General features: G+C 56.9%; 1 protein-coding gene across 1 annotated transcript in view; it reads right to left on the minus strand.

Moving 5' to 3' along the window:
- The window catches only part of BANK1 (B cell scaffold protein with ankyrin repeats 1), a 65911-nt gene extending 46052 nt beyond the window's left edge, over positions 1-19859 (minus strand). Inside the window, exon 1 of the mRNA XM_054693978.1 lies at positions 19796-19859. Within this exon, the coding sequence (XP_054549953.1) occupies positions 19796-19850 (55 nt within the window). The 5' untranslated portion in view covers positions 19851-19859. The remainder of the gene's footprint in view (positions 1-19795) is intronic.
- Between the last annotated feature and the right edge of the window lie 443 nt (positions 19860-20302).

The following is a 20302-nucleotide window of genomic DNA, read 5'->3' on the forward strand; positions in this document are numbered from 1 at the left end:
CCTCAGTCCCCAGAGACGGGTGCAGGGGGACATGCCTGGCGCCCCTCTGCCAGCTTCCTCCCCCTTCCCACCAACGTCCCTCATCAGCGCTCAGCATCGGGACAGTTGTCACCAAGGCCCGAGCCACGGAGGAGACACCGCACACCCCTCCTGAATCTGGCTGAGCACAGCGCTGCCCCGGCCTAGAAGCAGCCCTGCGCTCTGAGTGCCAGCTCCCGGCCGGCCGCGCTGTGCCCTGCCGTCTCCCAGACGGGGGAGCCCGCCCCAGCGTGCCTGGAGTGTCCGGTGTAGAAGCCGACGGTGCCACATGCAGGACCCCGCAGACGCCGGCAACGGGCCAGCGGGCCAGCCACCGGCTCCCGTGTGTGCCACTGATAAGCCAAGTCGTAAGGCCGCGCGGCCCGCGGTCATAGTGCCGGGCGCAGAGCCTGAGGAAGGCAGCGCCAGGGCAGCCCGCGAGGGCAGGGGCGGCCTCGGGAGCCGTGCGCCCAGCTGCGGTGCCTCCTGTCTGCGCAGGCCGCGGGTGCGCACGGGAGCAGCTGGGCTCCAGGTCCTTGCGCCAAGGGAGCACTTCTCTCTCTTCGCTTCCCATGAGATGAAAAGCAGCCTTTGTTTCTCCAGCAGTGTAAGACACCTTCCTAGGTGTTCCTTCTCGCTCGCTCGCGCTCTCTCGCTCTCATTTTGGTGCTTGAGTTTCATTATTCAATATATGGAATAATGACATAAAAACAATATGCTGAAATGAAATGAATTAAAGCTATAATAATAATAAAAGGCTTTCAGGAGAAGTTGGCAGAGGTCGAAGATGAGGGCAGCACCTGGCGGCCTGTGTCTGCCCCTCAGGAGCCGCTCAGACACCTTGAGTCACGCCCGCCAGAGCCGTCTGGGGACCAAACAGAGGCCTAGGTACAGCAGCACCTGCCTGGACCCACATTTGTAACTCAGACTTCTTGAGTCATGCTTTGCGACCAATCCATCATTTTAATTGGAACTCTGAAGTTATAATGAACTATTAGTTTCTTAGAGAAAGAAAAAAAATAGCATTCAACTCCTGAATCTGGAAGTTGGCAGCGAATAATTTTTCATACCTTAATACATTCTAGAAGCACAAAAACAGCTGTGATGGCCTTTGCCCTAAGTCTACTAAGTCAACACGGTGCAATTACTTTCAGGATCGATTGTTAAGATGGTGGACGGGCAACGCAGGGGGTTTAAATCTTGCTCCTAATGAAAATGTTTTTCCACCCCCTTGGCTCAGGAGCTGGCTCGCGGCTGCTGCGGGTGGCGGGAGGGGGCTGCCGGGTTGGGAGCCGGCGAGGGCCGTCCTGGGGCAGGTGGGGGACTCCGGCAGGGAAGAGGAGGTGGCTGGGGGGGTAGGGGCCGGGGACAGCCCTGGGGCGTGGGGCCAGGGGCTCTGCGCTCAGGTGGAGACCCACAAAGCGTGGGGTCAGGCGAGGGACACGCCGGTTTCGGCGGCCGCGAGCAGGACACGGCCAGAGCGCGAGAGCCGGTGGGGGCCGCGGGCCGGGGGGTCCGTGTCCACCGTCACCCGTGGACACAGGTGGACACAGGCCGCAGGGCAGCGCCGAGGGCCACGGAGCTCGCGGCCGCCTCAGCCGGGGGAGAAGCGGGCCCGGGAGACGGCCGCGGCCGCGGGGCGGGTAAGTGGGAAAGCATCGGGCTTCTCTGCCCTCCGGCCAATAGGAGACACGACGGAGCCCCGCCCGCGGTCCCGAACGCAGGCCCCGCGGCACCTGGAGCGCGCGTGCGCGTGCGCAGAGGGGCTTCACCTGGGCTTCACCTGGGCTTCACCTGGGCCTGTCAGGGCGGCGGCCCGGGGACGCCAGCAGCAGCCGAAGAGCAGCCGAGAGAAGCCAAGAGGCAGAGGCAGAGATCACCGGAGAGTGAGGACTGGCTGGGAGGCCTGCCAGCCCCCCGGCACCCCTGCCAGCCCCATGCCTGGGGAACCCCAATAAAAAACCTGCAAAAGCCACTGAGGACTCTGAGTCCTCCGCTACCCGGTCGGCCGGGTCAGAAAACCCGCTCAGGGGCCGTTCCTGGCCCTGCGCTGGTCAGAGCGCAAGAAAAGCCCGAAAAGCCCCCGCGGGCCCAGGGCGCTCCTCGCTCGCCCGTCTGCTCGGGCCCGGAGCTCCCGCCCGCGCCATCCCGCCCCGACACCGCGGGAGGCTGCGGGGTGGCCGGGCCCCCGGGACCTCGCAGGCCGCGGGCCTGACGCTGGGAGCCCGCGCGGGGGGCTGGGCCTGGGGACGGGCCCCCGCGCCGGCCTTCCGGGGCCCAGACAGCCGGGCCTGCGGCGGCCGGGCCTGGGGTGCTCGCAGGACGCGGCGTTGCGGAGCCGCCGGCCCGGAGCTGCAGCTGCCCCCGGCCCCGCGCGCCGCCCGCCCGCACCCCCGAAGCGCCCGCGGCGCGTCTCACCCGCTCCGGAGCGGAGGCAGCGCGGACGCCCGGCGGGGCTCTGAGCCGGGACAGACCCCCGGGAAGGGGCCTCGGCCTCGGCCGCCCGCAGCGCCGGCTTGTTACGGCGAGGCCGCGTGCGGCCCGGACGGCGCACACCTGCGCGCGTGCAAGCGGGCACACCTGCGCCGGGACGCGGACGGCCCTCCCGCGGGCCGCCTCCCCGCTCGCCCGAGCCCCCTGCGCACGGCGCCTGGCGCGCCCGAGGGCCCCGGACAGCCGCCCGCCCCGCCGCCCCGCCGGCCCGGAGGCCGCCCTCACGGAGAGCCCCGCCGCGGCCGCGCTGCCCCAGCAACTCATGAATGAAACGCGGAGATACAGACACGAAAACGCGGGACTGACCTGCCCCCGTGTCACGGGCGTCCCCCCAGACCGTCCCCCCCACAGGCCACCGCCAAGGGGCGTCCCGGGGTCCCCTCGGGCCGAGCAGCCTCGCGGCCCAGGGGCCGGGGGCGCAGGGAAGACCCCAGCCCGCTGCTGAGGTCACGGCTCCCCGGCGTCACGGCAGTCCCGAGGGACACGCGCGTCCCGCCACCCTCCTCCGGGCTCCGCTTCACGAGCGGGTCTCCCCCCCCAGCACCCGCCCAGCGGCACGCGAGCGGCCCGAAGCAAGGGGCGCGGCCGACTGAGAGCTCCAGAAGCCCGGCGGGGGTTCCGGCTGCCCGCGCTGTGCACGCTCCGCTCTGGGGGGACGACCCCGCCGCCTGCACAGTGCCAGCGCCGCGCAGCCTCGGTGGCACCCGACGACGCGATGGGGCGCTCTCGGGTCAAGTGGGGAACAGGCACCCTCTTTATCAAAACCTTCTTTAGGTAAAGCACTTTGAAAACACCGCTTCAGTTCCACCTGGGAGCAGTCCTGTCGGCACATACGTTCAGGGTAACTTCCTTTCTCATCAGATTTTTAAAAAAGAATTTTCCTGTGGCACCATTTTAGACTGACTTCAGGACACCGTTTCTCTTAAATTACAACGTCTACACATTTCTCGTCACCAGCCCACTACCGCTCCTGGACCTGGCACTCGGGGCGTGCTGTAACGGTGAGCATGAAACTAGTGAAGGAGAAACAAAGAGAAAAGTCAGTTCCGTCATTTGCTAAAGGCCCCGGCGGCCATCTCGCAAAATCCACCCCTTCTCTGGAGACCTCAAATTAGTCACAGTCCTTGACACACTCGCAGCTGGTAACAAATTCTTATTGTTCTGTAAAGTGTTCCTATTAACCCGAGTGTAGAAACAGGAGAGCAGAAATCCCGATTGAGCAGCCCCTTAGACCAACCCTGAACGACTGCAGTAGTGACAACCATCTTCCCTCCGTGGAGTGAGGACAATTCCGGGGCGGCCACAGGCAAGAACGCACAGACCCAGCATTGGGGAACACAGCAGCCTGCGCCTGCTCGACTTCCCTGCCCTCCTCGGGGGCTCAGGAACCAACAGGGTGTGGGGGAAGAGCCCTCAGACCAGCAGTCTCTGCCAGGACATCTAAGCCTGCAGGAGGGATCTTCTCGCTGGCGCCGAGTGCACGCCTGGAAAGGCTGCTTCCTGACACCCCTCAAGCTAAAACCGCCTCCATGGGCTTAGGACTAGGACAGACTCTCTAAAAACCCACAAAAAAACTGTGAGCCGAAAATTTAGCTTAACGTAGTTCCAGGTGGAGATGCAGGTTTCTGGCAGAAACAGCTCTAACGCTGTTCTTTAGCAGAATACATGAGATTGGGCCTAGCAGGATTCCCACTGATCAAGTTCAGTGTGGTGTCACTTCCACAGCATCGGGGGGGACGTCGGTGAGAACCAATAGTCCACGTATTGCTCGTCTCAGAAAAGGAGTGTAAACATGTAAGAAAACGCAAGACAGTTTACAAAGGAAACAAGGCTGTGGAGAAATCTGAGGCTGATAAAGGGGCCAGCTTCGATAAAACATCCAGATCGGACTGTCAGGACTAGAAAAGCGAAGACCCTGGTGGCTGAAATGGCAAACACGCCGGAGACTTCCCAAGGCAGGCGAGAAAGAGCTGAAGATCTGCTGTCCGGGCGATGACTCCACAGGGCTAAGGCCGACTGAGGCAGCAGGGGACACGCGGGACGGCCAGAAGGTCATCAGGCTCCATCAGGCTCAAGGGCGCCTGCAGGCCTGGAGCGGAGGACGTCCTCAGAAGGTTTACGTACCACCTGGATGAAGGTGAAAATAAGGTCCTGCGACACATCACTGTAAAACCCGAGAAAGCCAACCCAGCAAGGCGTGACAGCTGCGAAGGGCCGGCCTGCCACAAAAGAACGGTTGTCGGGCCCGACTTCGCAGCAGCAGTGCGGACACATTAGCAGGGTGACGTCATGAGGGAGGAGAGCAGAGAGGGCTTTGGTCGCGCCGGTCAGGCTCTTCTCGACAACGGCGCGAGGGCGGCGCTTTTGCACAGCCTGAAACAGAGACGGCTTCTTACCAACACGGCTGCTCACGCAGACTCTTCATGGGGAAAGAAAACGACCCCGGGCAGGGGGTGTGGAAGGGAAGGAAGCAGGGACACCAGGACAACCGTAAATCCGTGGTGCGAGCTGCACACGCGCCGGTTCTACCGGTGTCGAGAACACCAGGAAGCGGACACTGCCCTTAAACTCGGAAAAGGAGAGGCTGGAGCTCAGAGGCTGCCACGGGCCACTCATTTTTCAAAGGGACGGTAATAGTGGAATCAAACCGTTACGGATAATTAATAATGATTTAATTGCTTAGTCATCCTACAGCTTGAAACTTCTAGATGCCACTGAAAGGACAAAGTAGATGCAGACAGTATGGGGAGGACTCAATTCCAAAGGGTAAAGAAAAGAGCAGAACCGCACAGAGGAATCACACGGCAATGAGCACAGCGGCAGATCGGAGCCCGGACTCACCCTCGGTATCAAGGGATTGTACACTGAAAGACTAAGCTTCCAGGATCACATTTTCAAACGCAGCCATATGCCATTTATAGCACATACGAGCGGCATGTAAAAACAAAGCCGTCAGGGCCTCCCCGGTGGTGCAGCGGTTGAGCGCTGGGTTGTGAAGCTGCCCGCAGCCTCTGCAGCGCCGGTTCGATCCCCGGCTGCTCCCCGGCCACCGGAGGAGGGTCCCACATGGCGCGCAGACCTCTCCTGCCGCCCGCTGCTCCCCTCAGCAGTGTCCTTCGGTCCTTCTGCCTGCTCTGCTCCCCGCTCTGGCTCTGGTGAATTCTCTCACCCTCCCGCGCTTCTGACTGTACCCAGTGCTTGTGTAAATAAATAAATAAATAAAATAAATCTTAAAAAAAAATTAAAAAAAAAAACAAAAAAAAACACAAAGCCGTCAGTATAGCTCAAAGTAAGGTGGAAAGACATCCCACATCAATAACAAGCTTCATTTAATGGCCATCAATAACAGTGCCTGCCAAATATGGAAATAAGTGGTCTTTTTAAGCAAAATGGAATATTTTAAAAATCAGTAACCCACCAGGTCATAAATCAAACTCACTAAGTGTCAAACTACCTGAAAAAATAAAGGCCACATTCTCAGGTCATCGACAAGATTTAGAAGTCAGTGACAAAAAGGAAAGTTAAATTCCATACCTCTGCTTATTTCTGATCTTTCTGAAGAAGAAATAAAAAAATTACAAAAATATCTGGAGATGAACAATGAAAATAGTTGTAAGAACTTGTTGGGTGTTAGTGAAGAAATGCTTAGAAATGATTGGTGTAATGCTTATTGTGAAAAATAAAATAAAAAAAAAACTTACATTCTCCAAGTTCAACATTTTAAAATTCAAAGAATGCAAAAGAAAATAGTGACATAATACAAAAACAAACTAGAAAATACAGAATACAAAACATTTTAAAAATTCAAAAGCTTGTCTTCAGAGAGGCCACATGAGGCTAACAAGCTTCTGGGAAGGTTAACTAATATTTTTAAAAGGCGACAATAATTTTAGAAATAAAAAAGAAAACACAATTTTATACAGAGCACGTAAAAAACAGTGTTAGAAACAATTTTATGTCTAGGAATTTGAAGATAAGTAAATCAGCAACTTTGTAGAAAAAATAAAAAGTAAAAATAATCACTCAAATACAAAACCTGAATGGTTCCCAAACTTTTAAATATATTCAACTGGAATATTAAAAAAAACAACAACAATACAGCGATTCGGAAGGGGAGGCAGAGTCTGGCGTGCAGGTGGGAGTCTAGCTGGGGGTGGGGGTGGGGGTGGGGACAGTGTCAGGCCCCACCTGTGTGACCTGCGAGAGGCCGCGGACAGGCAGAGGAACAGTGCTCGAGGTGGAGGCTGCTCACATGACTCCGGAGGAACTTCGAGTTACCAGGACGATTCCAGGGAAGTCAAACATGTAAGCCCCAAACTCCCCAAGACAGTATCGGTACAATATTCAGGCAAATATCTTTAAAGCAGCCTGTAGAGACAGATTTTGCAGAGACAAAAGGCAGAGGGTAAGAGACACAGGAGGCATCCTACAGAAAACAATCGGAAACAGAAGCCATGGAATACGTAAGGAAACGCTCCTTCGTGATCAATGCGAGTTATCCGCAAACCTGACGTAAAGCCGCAGTGACCTTTTTCCTGCGTGTAGTCCACACACGATGACACACATGCGTGTGCAGGTCATACGTGCACAGACAGGCATGCAGCTGTCCATGTGTGTCTGCGTGTAAGAATGCACGTCTGTGTCACACACGCGTGCACACACACACACTGATATGCAGGCACAGGCACGCGGACATGCTGCTCCCCGACCCCAAAACAGTGCAGGGGGGATTTCCTCAGAGCAGGCTCTTCCACAGCCAGAGCGCAACCGTGGCTCTGCCGTGGAACCACAGGCCACGAGCAAACGCATCACCTGGCCGTCGCGTCCCGGTGTGTTCTCAGCCCAGCACCCCACTCAGGAAGGTCCATTGCACGACCTCCGTAAGTGCAGAACTGTAAAATCTGGACCAGTAACTCTTCTTTTAGGTTTTTGGCCTGAACATTTCTGAGGAGCACAGAGCAGTTATTCGGGGAAGCTCCTTCAGCTGAGGTCGGGCTGTCATTTCCTCATGAGGAGGTAAAGATGACGCGTTCTCGGCAAAAACACCACAGTCCACCGTTCATCACCAACAAAAGGAAAAGCACAGTCCGCGGGCCTGTGGAAACCTGCCGCCAAGGCCATGGCCGGTACGCGGCCATCATCGCCTGCGCGCGCAGAGAAGCTGCAGCGTGTCTCAGAGAAGCGATCGGCAGCACGCTCTTACCAGAGAAGCCGGGAAGCTGCTGGCCAGAACACGACCCGGCTGTCCTGCGAGGCACCGGGCAACCACGGCCGGCACCGGGCAGCACGGCGACGAGAGAACTTCGCACGGAAAGGACGAGGCGCGCGAGGGCCAGTCGGCTTCTTGGCTTAGCGGGGAGGGGGGCCGGGCTCTGACTGACATCGTGGGCGGGTCTGCGGACACCGAGGCCCGGGGCAGAGCGAGGGGTGAAGGCAGGCTGGGAAGCTGTGTACTGAGGGGTGAGTCGGCTGGTGGCTAGCCACCCACGGCACAGCAGCCCCGGGCCAAGCTGCCCGGGCGAGGGCCGCGCTGGGAGGGGGACGCTGCGGCGGGCGCCTGTGGGGCTGGTGCTGAGCAGGCGGCGCCAGCCTGAGCTCTGAGGTCAGGGAGGAGAGGGCAACGAGAGCTTTGGCGGTTCATGTTGTGTTGTTGCTGTTGCCTGTCATGTTTCCCAGCAACCCTCGCCCTCACCCTCACCCTCACCCTCACCCCACCACAATCCCTAAACCCTAACCCTAAACCTGACCTTAACCCCTAACCCCAAACCCCAGCCCTAAACCCTGACCCCGACCCTTGACCAATGAGGAAAACAAGAGCGAGGTGAAACACCCAACACGAGACGAGATGCTCTGCCTTCCTACCAACAGGCAACAGGAAAGGCTGCTCCGGTCAAGCGGGGCAAGAGCCGACTCAGCGCCGCGCCACGCGCAGGACCCGGACGGTCTGAAGGCCAGAGACCCCCGACGCTGGGGTGGAGCCCGCAGACGGCCGAGCAGAGAGGCGGGGACGGCCTCTGTGTAGACACACCGAGATGCACAGCCGCGGGCTCAGACGCCGGCCGCCGTCACACACCCCTGTGGGCCTCGGCGGGCAGGCTCGGGGGGAGGTGACGGCCACGCAGACCTGGAAGCAGATGTTGAAGAAAGAACAAACACAGGCAGAGAAGTGACACCGCATACGGCGGAGGGGCAGGCAAGAGCGTCGCGCGACCCCATGGCGGGTCCAGAGGACAGGAGAGGCGGCGCCTCAGGTCCCTCAAGGCCGCAAGGCGCCCAGACTGCACCCGAACCGCTGCGTCACCCTCCAGCTTCCTGACGTGAAAGACTTCTCTCTGCACACCTGATTAGTTATAGGATATCGTTTCCTTGATGCTTCATAGAATTTGCTCTGATTTGTCTGTCTTACGTGAATTTCTCAGAACATTTAATTATTTCCATCAATTTCCTGGCATTTTACTATTCTCTTTTTCCTATCATGTTTCTGAATAAAGTTTTGTTCCTCTTTGTGTAATTTCTATATGGGATGGGGGGAAGCAGAAAAAGGACCAGGAGCAAGGCTGGGCTGGAGCGCAGGTGAGCGTTGCGAACAGGCTGGGGTGGCAGCACCACAGCGACTGTGGCTCTCAGGACACTCAGAGCAGCGCAGCAGGCAGAGACAAGTGGAAATCAAGGGAGGGCCTCCCTGGTGGCCTGGGGGTTAAGCCTCAGCACTGTCAAGCTATCCGCAGCCACTGCGGCCTGAGTGCATCCCCGGCCAGGGATCTGACCCACAGGGTGTGGCAGACCTCTCCTGACTCCCCACTGCTCCCCTCAGAAGTGGATTTCAGTGGCTCCACCTGTTCTGCTCCCCACTCTGTCTCCGGGGATCCTCTCACCCCCCTATTTCTGGCCTGCACCCCAGTTCTTGTACACAAAAATAAAGAAAACCTTAAAAAAAAAAAATCAAGGGAGAGAAACACAGTTCCATGAACATTCTTCAGAAATGAAAAAAGACCACAGATTAAATGCAAGCAGACTCCAAAGATGAAATGATTTCATTTTTTAAGACAACAAGTTGAGAGCCAAAACTGTCCTGTTGCACAGATGAAAAATAAATTAGAAAAGTCAACAGCTAGGTCAGACGTGGATAGTATCTTCACTTCTGGCCTAAAAGAACAGCTTGTTATTTTTATGGGAAAGGCAAAAAAGAAAAAAGAAAAACAAGAGGGGGAAACAAGAGTGATGCTAAAGCAACTGAAAATATGACATGGCTGGAGAAGAGACAAAAGGGGCGGGTGTCAGCATAAAGATAATCAAATAACCCGAAGGAGAGAACAGAAGACACACTGAAGTGTTTTAATGGCTAGTTTCTTAATAGCAAGAGAAAGGAACCCATTGGTTGGCTCAATGGGACACCATCATTTCGTCAGAGAAAGTTTATCTTGATTAATGAGTTAATGAGTGTCTGTGATTTCATAATTACCCCAAAAGTCCACCTATCCAGGCACCTGCAAGGACAACAATATCAGGCTGGTCCTAGATTTCTTCAGAGCAATTTCAAGAGCAGAATATGATACATTATAAGAAAGTCCTCATAACGTCATTTTATAGTCTCTTTGTGCCATAGAATATTACGTAGCAGCGAGAAAGACACACTCTCCGTGCCACACGGAGGAGCCCAAAGATCAGGCTGAGTGAGGGAGAAAGGCCTGCACTACATGACTGCATCTCCGTGGTTGCGTCTGTATCATCGGTATTTGTTTCCCACCTTTTGACTTATTTCCCTTCACATAATCCCCTGCCGTTCCATCCGTATTGTCTCAAATGGCAAGATTTCATAGTTTGTACGTGGCTGAGTAGTATTCCATTGTGTACGTGAGCCATATCTTCTTAACCTACTCAGCTGAGGTTATTTCCGTGTCCACACGTCTGAGCCACAGGAAGGGCCTCCTCGTAGGATGTGCGGCCAGAGTGAGCCGCTGTGTGAGGTAACTGGAGTAAACATAAAACTAAGGGTAATTTACAGTGTCACGTACAAAGACAAGCGAGGTCTGTTTCCCATGTCAGCTCCCTGACCCCTCACGTCCTCCCTGGACAGAGGTGGAAATCTTTGGAGAAATTCAAAATTCCGAAGATGAAAAAAATATATGCAGACAGGCAGCTCTGACAGGATAAAACATTTAAAACAGTACCTTAAACTTAATTGTTATAGATCTGTATCACAGATCACAGGGTTCAGATCTGTATCTGAACCCTACGTTTCATGAGGCCGGCATTCAGCACCCATAGGCAGGAATTACCGCGAGGGCCGGTGCGTCTCTGTCGCATCTCCTGGAAACGAGCTACCGAATGTTTCAGGAATGCAAAAATCACAGCCATTGACGGAAGCAGTCACTTCACAAGGACGTGAGGCCCATCACCGAGACCACACCACACGGTGACACGGAGACTCCCCTCAACGGCACAGGCACACGGGCGCCCACAGAGATGCCACAGCGCGTTCTCGCGCGACTCAGCCCCGTGAGCTCGAAAACGAGCTCTTACACTTGAGGGGAACCAAGCCCAGGCATCGGAGAGGCTCGTCCCAGGTCACCCCCACAGGAAGTCACAGGGCTGGTCTGAAATCCACGTCGCCTACCCCAGCTCCTTTGGGGCTCCAGCCGTACTGCAGGCAGGATTTCTGAGCAAAGGCAAAGAAAGCACAGTCCATGCTGGGATTCCCAGCGGACGAGACGGTATGAGCGCCTGATCGGATTAAGTAGAGAATTAACTTCATTTCCACTGGCAAATCTAATTTCGCTGTCCTAGTTCTGAGCGAGAGAGAGCGCTGCAGGCATCCCCTGCTCCCCTGCGCTCCCTCCCTCCCATGGCTCTCTTCTTCCAGAAGCACACCATGGCGGCAGAGGGGGGCGGAAGGGGAGTGTGGCCCTCGAGGGGCCGAGAGCGGTGACCAAGCAGTTTGTGCTTTTCCGCAAGGCCTTCCCTGCACGTCGGGCAGATCTAACTGTGCCCCAGAAGCGTCTTTCAGTCTCCACCCCGACACGTAAATTAAGGACACTGTGAGTGCACGCCCCGTCCTCCAACGCGAACGGGGCCCTGCAGCTCAGTCACACTGGCGGGACCTGATCACCACTCCGACACTCACGTCCGTCAAAAGTTGTGTTACGTGCGGAATTGCACATGTCCAACAGGAGACCAGAGCTGCGAAAGAGCATGCTTACGGCAAAGCCTCTGGGGAAGCTGATCTCGCACTCAGGGGCCGGGAAACAGCTCAGCAACGGCCCTCCTGAGGCCTTCCCTCTCTGCAGCCACCCTTCACCAGAAGGGCCACTGCAGACCCAGCCAAATGCGGGTCCCTCGGTCCCTCCCAGAAGCCACTTGGGCCTTGGGCCCAGCTCTCAGGCCCAGGACTTGTGGCACAGCTCACACAACGCCAGTGACCACAGCACGCGGCCTCCAGAACGTCCTCGCTCCCACAGCACGCAGGCGCGTGGCCCCTCGGGGACCCCACTGTCTTCCAGGGCTGCACACATCCCAGGAGCACCCGGGAGCCGGCAGGCCCAGAGAGCCCTGGACGGGCAGGGGAGAGGCCCCCACGGTGAGAGGAAGCGCCCAGGCCATTCTCATGTCCCCAGTGCAAGAACCACAGAGTCTTTCCCACAGCAATAGTATTTCTAGCATCATTTTTGGAACTGGTTACAATTTTTGTCTCTTCCTTTATGGATGTGGAAAGGGAAGCTTTTAAAAGGCCCAAAAGAAATCCCAAAGGTTTATGAGTTTTTTACTGAGGACAGAATGTCTGCGAATAATCCAATTCAGCAGAAGCATCCACTCGCTCAGAATCTGCCTATTTCAACAAAGAGATTTTGTCACAACAGGACCAAACTGCCCATTTTCAGGTAAAAAGCACAATATTTGAAATTATGTATCTGAAATTCAGATGAGTGTTTTCTTTATGATGTTTATCTAAAAGTATATCGATAGGGACTTTAAAATACAGCATAAGGTTACAGAAAAGTGATTTTAAGAATATTCATTTCACATTTTATAATGCTTATAAAAATTTCATTTTTTACTACTATTAATCCCCAGGTTCCAGGTGTTGTACATATTAGTGAAACCAACAGCCCAGAACTCGGGCGCTATCCTGGTTTCAAAAGCCAAAGAAAAAAAATTAACCTTCAATTACTTTCCTCATGGCTGATATTTTGTACAAGATTGAATGCTAAACTCTTCTGAACTGAATTAATGAAGCATTGGAAATTCCTGATGGGCTGTTTTCATTAATATTTGACATTTCAAAGTGAATAATATAATAAGATCTATGCATAATTTTTATAAAAATGTGAAGTTCCAGACAAAGAAGTATGATTTTAGAATGTGAAGAATCAGAAATAATTATTTCAATTGTTTCTATATTTTTCTCCATTAAAATGTATAAGGATACTGTCCATCAAAAACTGAAGCTCTATGTGTCATAAAAGTTTTAAAAATAGAGTTAAGTCCAGAATATGTGAAAATAAGTGCCTTATGTTCTTAAACAATTTGAGCAATCCATTTTATTGATTGAATCTGATTCTTAATCACTTTCACTTAAAAGCAGTGTGTACAAATAGCTACTCAAATACTGTATTTACCATTGCATACCTCTGCTGAGTTTGTACAAATAAGGTACCAGTTGAATCTGGGGAAATCCTGTATCTTAATGTACTTTACAATTGTAAAAAATTGTAATCAACAGATACTTAAAAATGAGTGGTGATGTGAATGATACAACTTATTCACTGCAATTCCTGAGACGTCCAGACAGTCCTATTAATGAGCAATCGCCCTCCCCTGCACTGGCCCTGACCCTCACTACCCCACCACTGACAGTCCTCACTCAGCTCTTGGATTTTCACATCAGGTATTTTGAAATTCAAGAGGATGATTTACCAAAAAATCCACGACTATCATACTATTCAGCTAAAACAAAAAACAAAAACACACCTCTGCATCAAGGCCATTCTCTGTGTTTTCTTTTTTTAAAGATTTATTTATTATTTATTTATCTATACAAGCACTGGGTACAGTCAGAAGCGCGGGAGGGTGAGGATTCACCAGAGCCAGAGCGGGGAGCAGAGCAGGCAGAAGGACCAAAGCACACTGCTGAGGTCTGCGCGCCATGTGGGACCCTCCTCCGGTGGAGCAGCCGGGATCGAACCGGCGCTGCAGAGGCTGCGGGCAGCTTCGCAAACCCAGCGCTCAACCGCTGCGCCACCGGGGAAGCCCAGAGGTAACTACTCTTACACGTGTGCATCTGGCTTGTTCATGGAGGCAGAGAGGGGAGGGAGGGAGGAGGACTGAGACAGACCTGTCTCAGTGCTCAGGTGTGAGAAATGACTAGCGCTTTCTCCTTGGAGTTCCTTGGAGTGAGCGCTATGCGGGACCCTCCTCCGGTGGCCGGGGAGCAGCCGGGATCGAACCGGCGCCGCGGAGGCTGGCAGCGCAGCTTCACAACCCAGCGCTCAACCGCTGCGCCAGCGGGGAGGCCCAGAGTTAACTCCTCTTACACGCGTACTTCTGGCTTGTTCACGGAGGCAAAGCCAGGAAGGCTGGGAAGCAGAGAGGGAGGGGAGGGCGGGAGGAGGACGGAGGCAGGTTTCAGTGCTCAGGTGTGAGAAATCACTAGCGCTTGCTAGTGGGACCCTCCTCCGGTGGCCGGGAGCAGCCAGTGATTGAACAAGCGCTGCAGAGGCCGCGGGCAGCTTCGCAACCCAGCGCTCAACCGCTGCGCCACCGGGGAGGCCCCTCTGTGATTTCTTATCCTCACTGTGCTCTGGACTCTGTACACGGGAGAGCCAGACCCTGAAAGAGTGAACCCCTTGCTGGGTTCCCTCAGTGTACGAGGAGGCCAGTGGCCAGTGCCATCGACAGCAAGGACCACAAGAAAGGTAAAACCGTTGAGTCTGAACAAAGAATAATGGGCCTTTCTTGTTTGTTTCACTATTAAAACAGTGACTTCCAGAAAGACAGTCCAGTGAGGACTAAGCAGGGATCCCACAGAGGGGCTGACCCTGACCCAGGACGCACACACCCTCCTATTGTGTGACTCCACGTGGACCTTCACGCAGGGCCAGGGCCAGGCCGGGCCCTGGGCAGGGCTGCGTGCTGCTCCTGGCCCTTGCTGAGCGCACACATGTGTAGAAATCTGTACTGCAGTTTCCTGTTGCTGCTGTAAAAAAGTAAAAATAACCACAAATTCAGTGGCTCGAAGCGACACGAATGCATTATCTTGCGTTGGTGGAAGTCAGAAGGTCGATGGGGTTCACTGGACTAAAATGAAGACATCCACAAGGTGATGGTGCTTCTGGGGCCTGCGGGGAAGTCTGTGCATTTGCATTTCCTGGCTTCCAGAAGTCATGCACAGTTCTTGGCTCATGGCCGTTTCTTCATTTCTAAGCCCGCCAACTTGGGAGAGGCCTACCAAGCCCATGTCCCTCTGGTTTCTCCTGGAGCACGACCACGGGCCCTTGGGGAGTCCCTGGCACATGCCTTCTCTGGGGCAGAGCAGCCAGCAGTCTGCTCCCCGTGACCGCCTTACGCCCCTGGCCACAAACCCAACACACCCGGCGCCCAGGAGGACGGCTGGCTACCGGCCGCTGCCGCCTGCACCGTGGCTGGGCGCGCCTCAGCGCCAGGCTCCGCTCAGGCCGAGGGCGGCAGCAGCGAGCGCCTGTACAAGCAGGCTTCCTGCTGCTGCTCGCAGTGTTTGTAGGTTACCCCTGATTAAATAGCTGAAATGATCATTGTTTAGATTTCTTATTGAGTCAAAGCAAATGATACATTAGAAGCATTTTCTAAGAGTCAATTAGTGGAGGTTTGAACATTCCTTTGAGGATGGAAAGCATTAGGCAGATGCAAATTATTAGTCTTGCATCTTACAGCCCTCGTTACTGCAGGCATTTTGCAGCATACTGTAATCACATCTGCAGCGCAGCCTCGATGATCTTAAATACCCCGATGGCCTCGTTAAATACGCCGCTTTTTGAGCATCTCACTGTAGATACTCCACTTCCTTTATTTCATGCACCTCCAAGGACCCTGAGAGCAGCAGAACTTTCCAGATTTCTCTGACGATCAGTTGGGAGCTCTCTAGTCCACGCTGTGCAGACCACGTTCTGGGGTGACTGAGGAGCAGGCAACAAGCCATCTTTCACGTTGCCAGCTTGTCCTCTGCAGGTGAAGTCCCGCGGCCGCGGACACTTTACTGATCACGAGAAGGAACCGCCGACGGGGTGCACACGTGTCAGCGTGAGCACGAAGCGGGTCACGCCCGGGCTGGGGAGGGGCGCTGCCCTGGATGCTGGCCCACGGGCCTCCACGATGGGCTGGAATGTCTGGGCCACGCCCGCTGAGAGGGAGCTCCTGAGAATGCATGAGAGGCCTGTGCGTGCGCCGAGCAGAGCATCTGACCCCCCAGGCGCTAAGCCGAGCCTCAGCTTTCCTTCCAGAGGGGAAATGCCTTTAGGGATGGCACACATGGCGACCGGCAGCGGCACCCGTCCCACGGGGAGGCCCCCTCAGAAGCACCCAGGCGACCCTCTCAGCTGGGCCTCCCACGACTCCCGGCCTGTCCCGTGACGACGCAGACCGCGTGCCCAGAGCCGGCCCTGAGCTGGGGCTTTCAGCGCTGCTTTGTCCCCACTGTTTGCAGAGTCACCTTCCACGGCAGGCAAGGGGCGAGGACGTGTCGTTCGTGGTTGCGAGACAAAATGGTGCTTGAAAGCAAACACCCGCACACGTCCCGGGAGCCTGCGCCTAGGGGCCTACCTGAGCACACGCGCTGAGTGAGGGTCACGCACGGCAGTGGCGGCAGCCCCGTGTACAGCAGCCAGCTGCGGCGACGCCCAGGAGGCCAGGACAGGAGTGCACTGCACGGGGGACTGTCTGGCTGTGAAAGGTGGGCTCGTGCCCGCCGGCGCCGGAGGGCTGTGCTGGGGGAGCAAGGGGGAGAGAGGCACTGCGGGGGGTTCAGTGTGTGTGGAATATACAGAACCACAGCAAAGGAAGAGACAGCACTATGGGGAGGCAACCCCGGGAATCTGACTTTTGAATGGAGGCCAGCAGAGGGGATTTGCAGGGTGGGGTACAAAGGGGGGCCCACAGACCATGGTGGGGACTGTGGGCACCGTCCACCAGAAGACGGGCAACCCTGCCCCCCAACACCTGCACAGCCCATAAGAGAATGAAGCCCTGAGAAGAGAGAATACACGAAAGTTTAAGAAAGCGAAAGAGAAAAGTGTTCAGGACGGGAGCACGGGTTGCACGGCCCGCGGCCGCGCCTGGCTTGTGAGAAGCACTGCGGGCCCTGGGGGCCCGGGGGCCATCTGAGCTGTGCCCTCCCGCCCTCCCGGCTCGCCGGCTCGCACGGCCCACTGCTCAGGCCTGCAGGCAGGGGGCCGGAGTCCTCTGGGGCTGGATGAGAGTGAAGCCAGAAAGCCGCCGCCGTTCAGCTCGCGCCTCCCTGGTCTTTCTCTTTCTGACTGATTTCCCTTGACGCCCCCGGCTCCGGCGCCAACGTGCCGGCTCGCGGGGCGAGAGTGCGGCTCGCCTACCCAGGCGGGCTCCACTGGCCACGTGCCCGTCCTCTCTGCCCACTCGGGAGGGATGGAGCCTCCTCCTCGCGTGTCCCTGAGCCTGCCCCAGGGGAGGAGCAGCAACTGCGGGAGGCGGAGGGCAGGGAGGAGAGAAGGAAGGAAGGAAGGAAGCGGGGTCCGCTCTGCTGAGGACCGCAGGCCACAGCGGACGCTTCTTGGCCAGCACCCTCCACCCCAGCGCCTACAGACAGCGCGGCTGGCTCTGGGCCGCTCTCCTTTAGGGGCGACTCATGGAACTACCATGAGGCGGCCTCGCTTCCCGGGCGGCGCGCCGAGCGGCCCGAAGGCGCCGGGACCCCCAGAGCTAACACACGCCTACTCGCGGGCGCGGCCTCCGAGCCGCGTGTTCAGGTGTTCACGCGCCAGCGGAGAGGGCAGGGGCCGGCAAAGTCCCTTCCAGGGGAGCTGGGGCCGGCCACTGCCTCACCCTGCTCTCACCCTCGCCCGCGGCGCGGCCCTCCCTGGCTTCCACGGCCGCCATCACATTCCCCCGGCTGGACCCGCGGCCCTTGTCCCCAAGAGCTCTGTCGTACGTCTCCATGGCGCGCTCCGGCGTCCCCGAGAGTCCACCACGGCACGAGGAACCGAGCAGAACGTGAGGAGGCGGCCGGCCGTTGGCCGTGCCCCCGAGACGCGCGCACACGAGTGTCCGCTCGCTCCAGCTAAGGAATGGCTCCAGGGCCAAGTGGCAAGGGCCCCCTCTTGCAGACCTCCGCAGAAGCACCTGATCGGAACCTTGGCAGCCGGTCCGGAGAAAGCAGCCTTCATCGCCTGGGAGGTGACCGCCGGAGTGAAGAGGCTTCAAGTCTCCGCGTCCCCGGCAAGCTATGACGAGCACGGGGGAGGCACAGGACAGGATTTCTGCTTTAAGCTAGTCAGTTACTTCACTCTCTTCACCAGCGACATCAAGGAATATTAATGAAAAAGAACAAACCGTGGGGTGACGAACAATCTTTGCTTCAATCAACAAACAGTCCCTTATTGAAGGTACCAGTTAAAATAAAATTTAAAAATCACTGGCTGTGGCGGAGGCGGGGAAGAGTTTCTCTCGTGGACACGGGGGGCCGTCACCCATCCCCGGGAGACTGTCCCCGGGTCTTGCTCACATTGTTCAAGTGACGGGGACGCCTGTTCTCCTGCTGGAAGTGTGCGTTGTCGCCGCATGGCTGGGGGGGGGGCGGGGCAGTGGCTGCTGGTGATGGTTGCTGCTTATGGGTGGTCCCAGGGCTCGGGTTTCTCCGGATGACGATGCGGTTGCACTGCATCACCCAGGCGGAGGAGGGGAAGCCAGCAGGGCACAGCTCCCCGCTGAGGAAGGGTCAGGGCCTGTGTTATCAAGAGGCCACGCGCGCGGTCAGGAAAGCGTCACTGCCTGGAGCAGCTGACAAAGAGCGCGTGGGAAGGCAGGCCAGGCAGCCCCCGTGGCCCCAAGGCCCAAAGCAGTGGAGGATCCCGTAAATAATGGCTGCACCGGTCACCCCAGGGGTGAAGCAAACTGGGGCCCATTCTAAGGAACCAAATTGTTGAACTAAACTCCAAGAGCACTCCCGGCTCAGAAGGTAGGTGCCTCACCGAGAGAGGCTCAGGGTGCTGCCCCCAGCCCAGTGCCTATGCGGAAAGGGGGGGTGGGGGGAGGGGGTGGGGGGCGTGGGGCTGGGCCAGGATTCCAGTGTGAGCACAGCCAGATGGCTCCAGCCCTAGCTGCATTTCCATCATCACAAAGGCACCTCCCCTTTCAAGCATTTTTTTAAAATTTACATATTAAAACATGCTAGCGGGAGAAGGCGCTAAAACCAAAAGACCCTACCTACAGTTTGCCACAGGTGTGAGATGGTCTGGGCTGCAGTGCACTCGGGTGGCCTTGGGGCTTCCGCCCTGAATATAAATATCAGCGGTCACCTTGACTGCAAGTGAGGGCTTCTGAGACGGGGTTTTGGTATTTACAAGGTAGAACTTATTGCAGTTGGAAAGGTACATAAGGATGCGTCAAACATTTTGCATTGTGTGCAACACTGAAAAAAGTCAGCAATCCCCTCGCCAGACATTACGGGAACATCAGTAAGAGTTGTTTGGAACACACACCTTGTGTGGCCCGAGTGGCTCGCCAATGCATTTGGAACACCAGGAAACGCAGAACACAGCTGCCTCAGGGCCCCTTAGATCTGTGAGTCCCCTCTGTGTCTTCGACCTAAAGGTCTGCTTCTCCTTCCAAGTCAGCCGCACTGGCCAGGCGGGAGATCAGACCCAAGCCCCTGGACAGCGAGCCCTTCCCCCAGACCCCCCAGTTCCCCCGCTTCTGCAGGGCCGGTGGGCGCAGGGACCAGGAGCTGGAGGCTGCACAGCCATCCCCATGCCTGCAGGGACCAGGGCGCCAGCAGCGCGCCTGCAAAGTTGTAGCAGATGTGGCGGAGCCCAGCCACGCACCCCAGACGCGCCTTGGGGTGCCCCGAGGTTACCTGGAACCGCTCCCACCTCCACCAACCCAGAGCTGCAGCCGCCCCTCCCTCCCCGCCCCTGGTGAGCCACCGCCAGCCCCCCAACAGTTCCGGGCGCCATCTCCCAGAGATCCACCCCCAACCTGGGGTTTCCCCAGTGCTCCAGGCACAACAACCCTCAGCGACCCCTCACTTGGGGCCGCCCCTCCACCCCGGGCTACCACCCCTTACCTGAGACCCTGGGGCTGCAGACGGTGCGCCCCTGGCCCGGCGCGGAGGGCAACATCCCCGCAGCGAAGGCAGCGTCTGCGCCGGGCAGCGGGGCGCGGGGCGGCGGGGCGCGGGGCGCGCACTCTCTGCGCCGGGGCAGCGGAAGCGCAGGCTGGGCCGGCAGCGGGGTGTGCTGCAGGAGGAAGTGAAACCCTCCGCTCACCTCCCCCTTGCACCACCGCCCCGGGGACCCGGCCAGGCGGGTCCGGCCTGCAGGGCGCGGCGGGTCCTCTCTGGGTCGCCGCGGGGAGGAAGGGGCGCTTCACTGATCAGGAGGGACACAGGTGGCGATGAGACGCGTCATGGTGGGGTTTTTTGCTACTTCGACTCTCCAGGCTTTCTAGGCGGAATTCCTGGAGTGTGCTGTGAGTTTGCCCCCCGTGAAACGCGCACGCTCCTGCTCGGGCTCTGGCCTGGGCCAGCAGAAATCAGATGAAGAGCTGAGCTCCTCCACACGGTCTTCTTTCT

The sequence above is a fragment of the Talpa occidentalis genome, unplaced genomic scaffold (assembly GCF_014898055.3).
Source record: "Talpa occidentalis isolate TD23 unplaced genomic scaffold, MPIMG_talOcc4v2.1 talOcc4.13, whole genome shotgun sequence".
Taxonomy (NCBI): domain Eukaryota; kingdom Metazoa; phylum Chordata; class Mammalia; order Eulipotyphla; family Talpidae; genus Talpa; species Talpa occidentalis.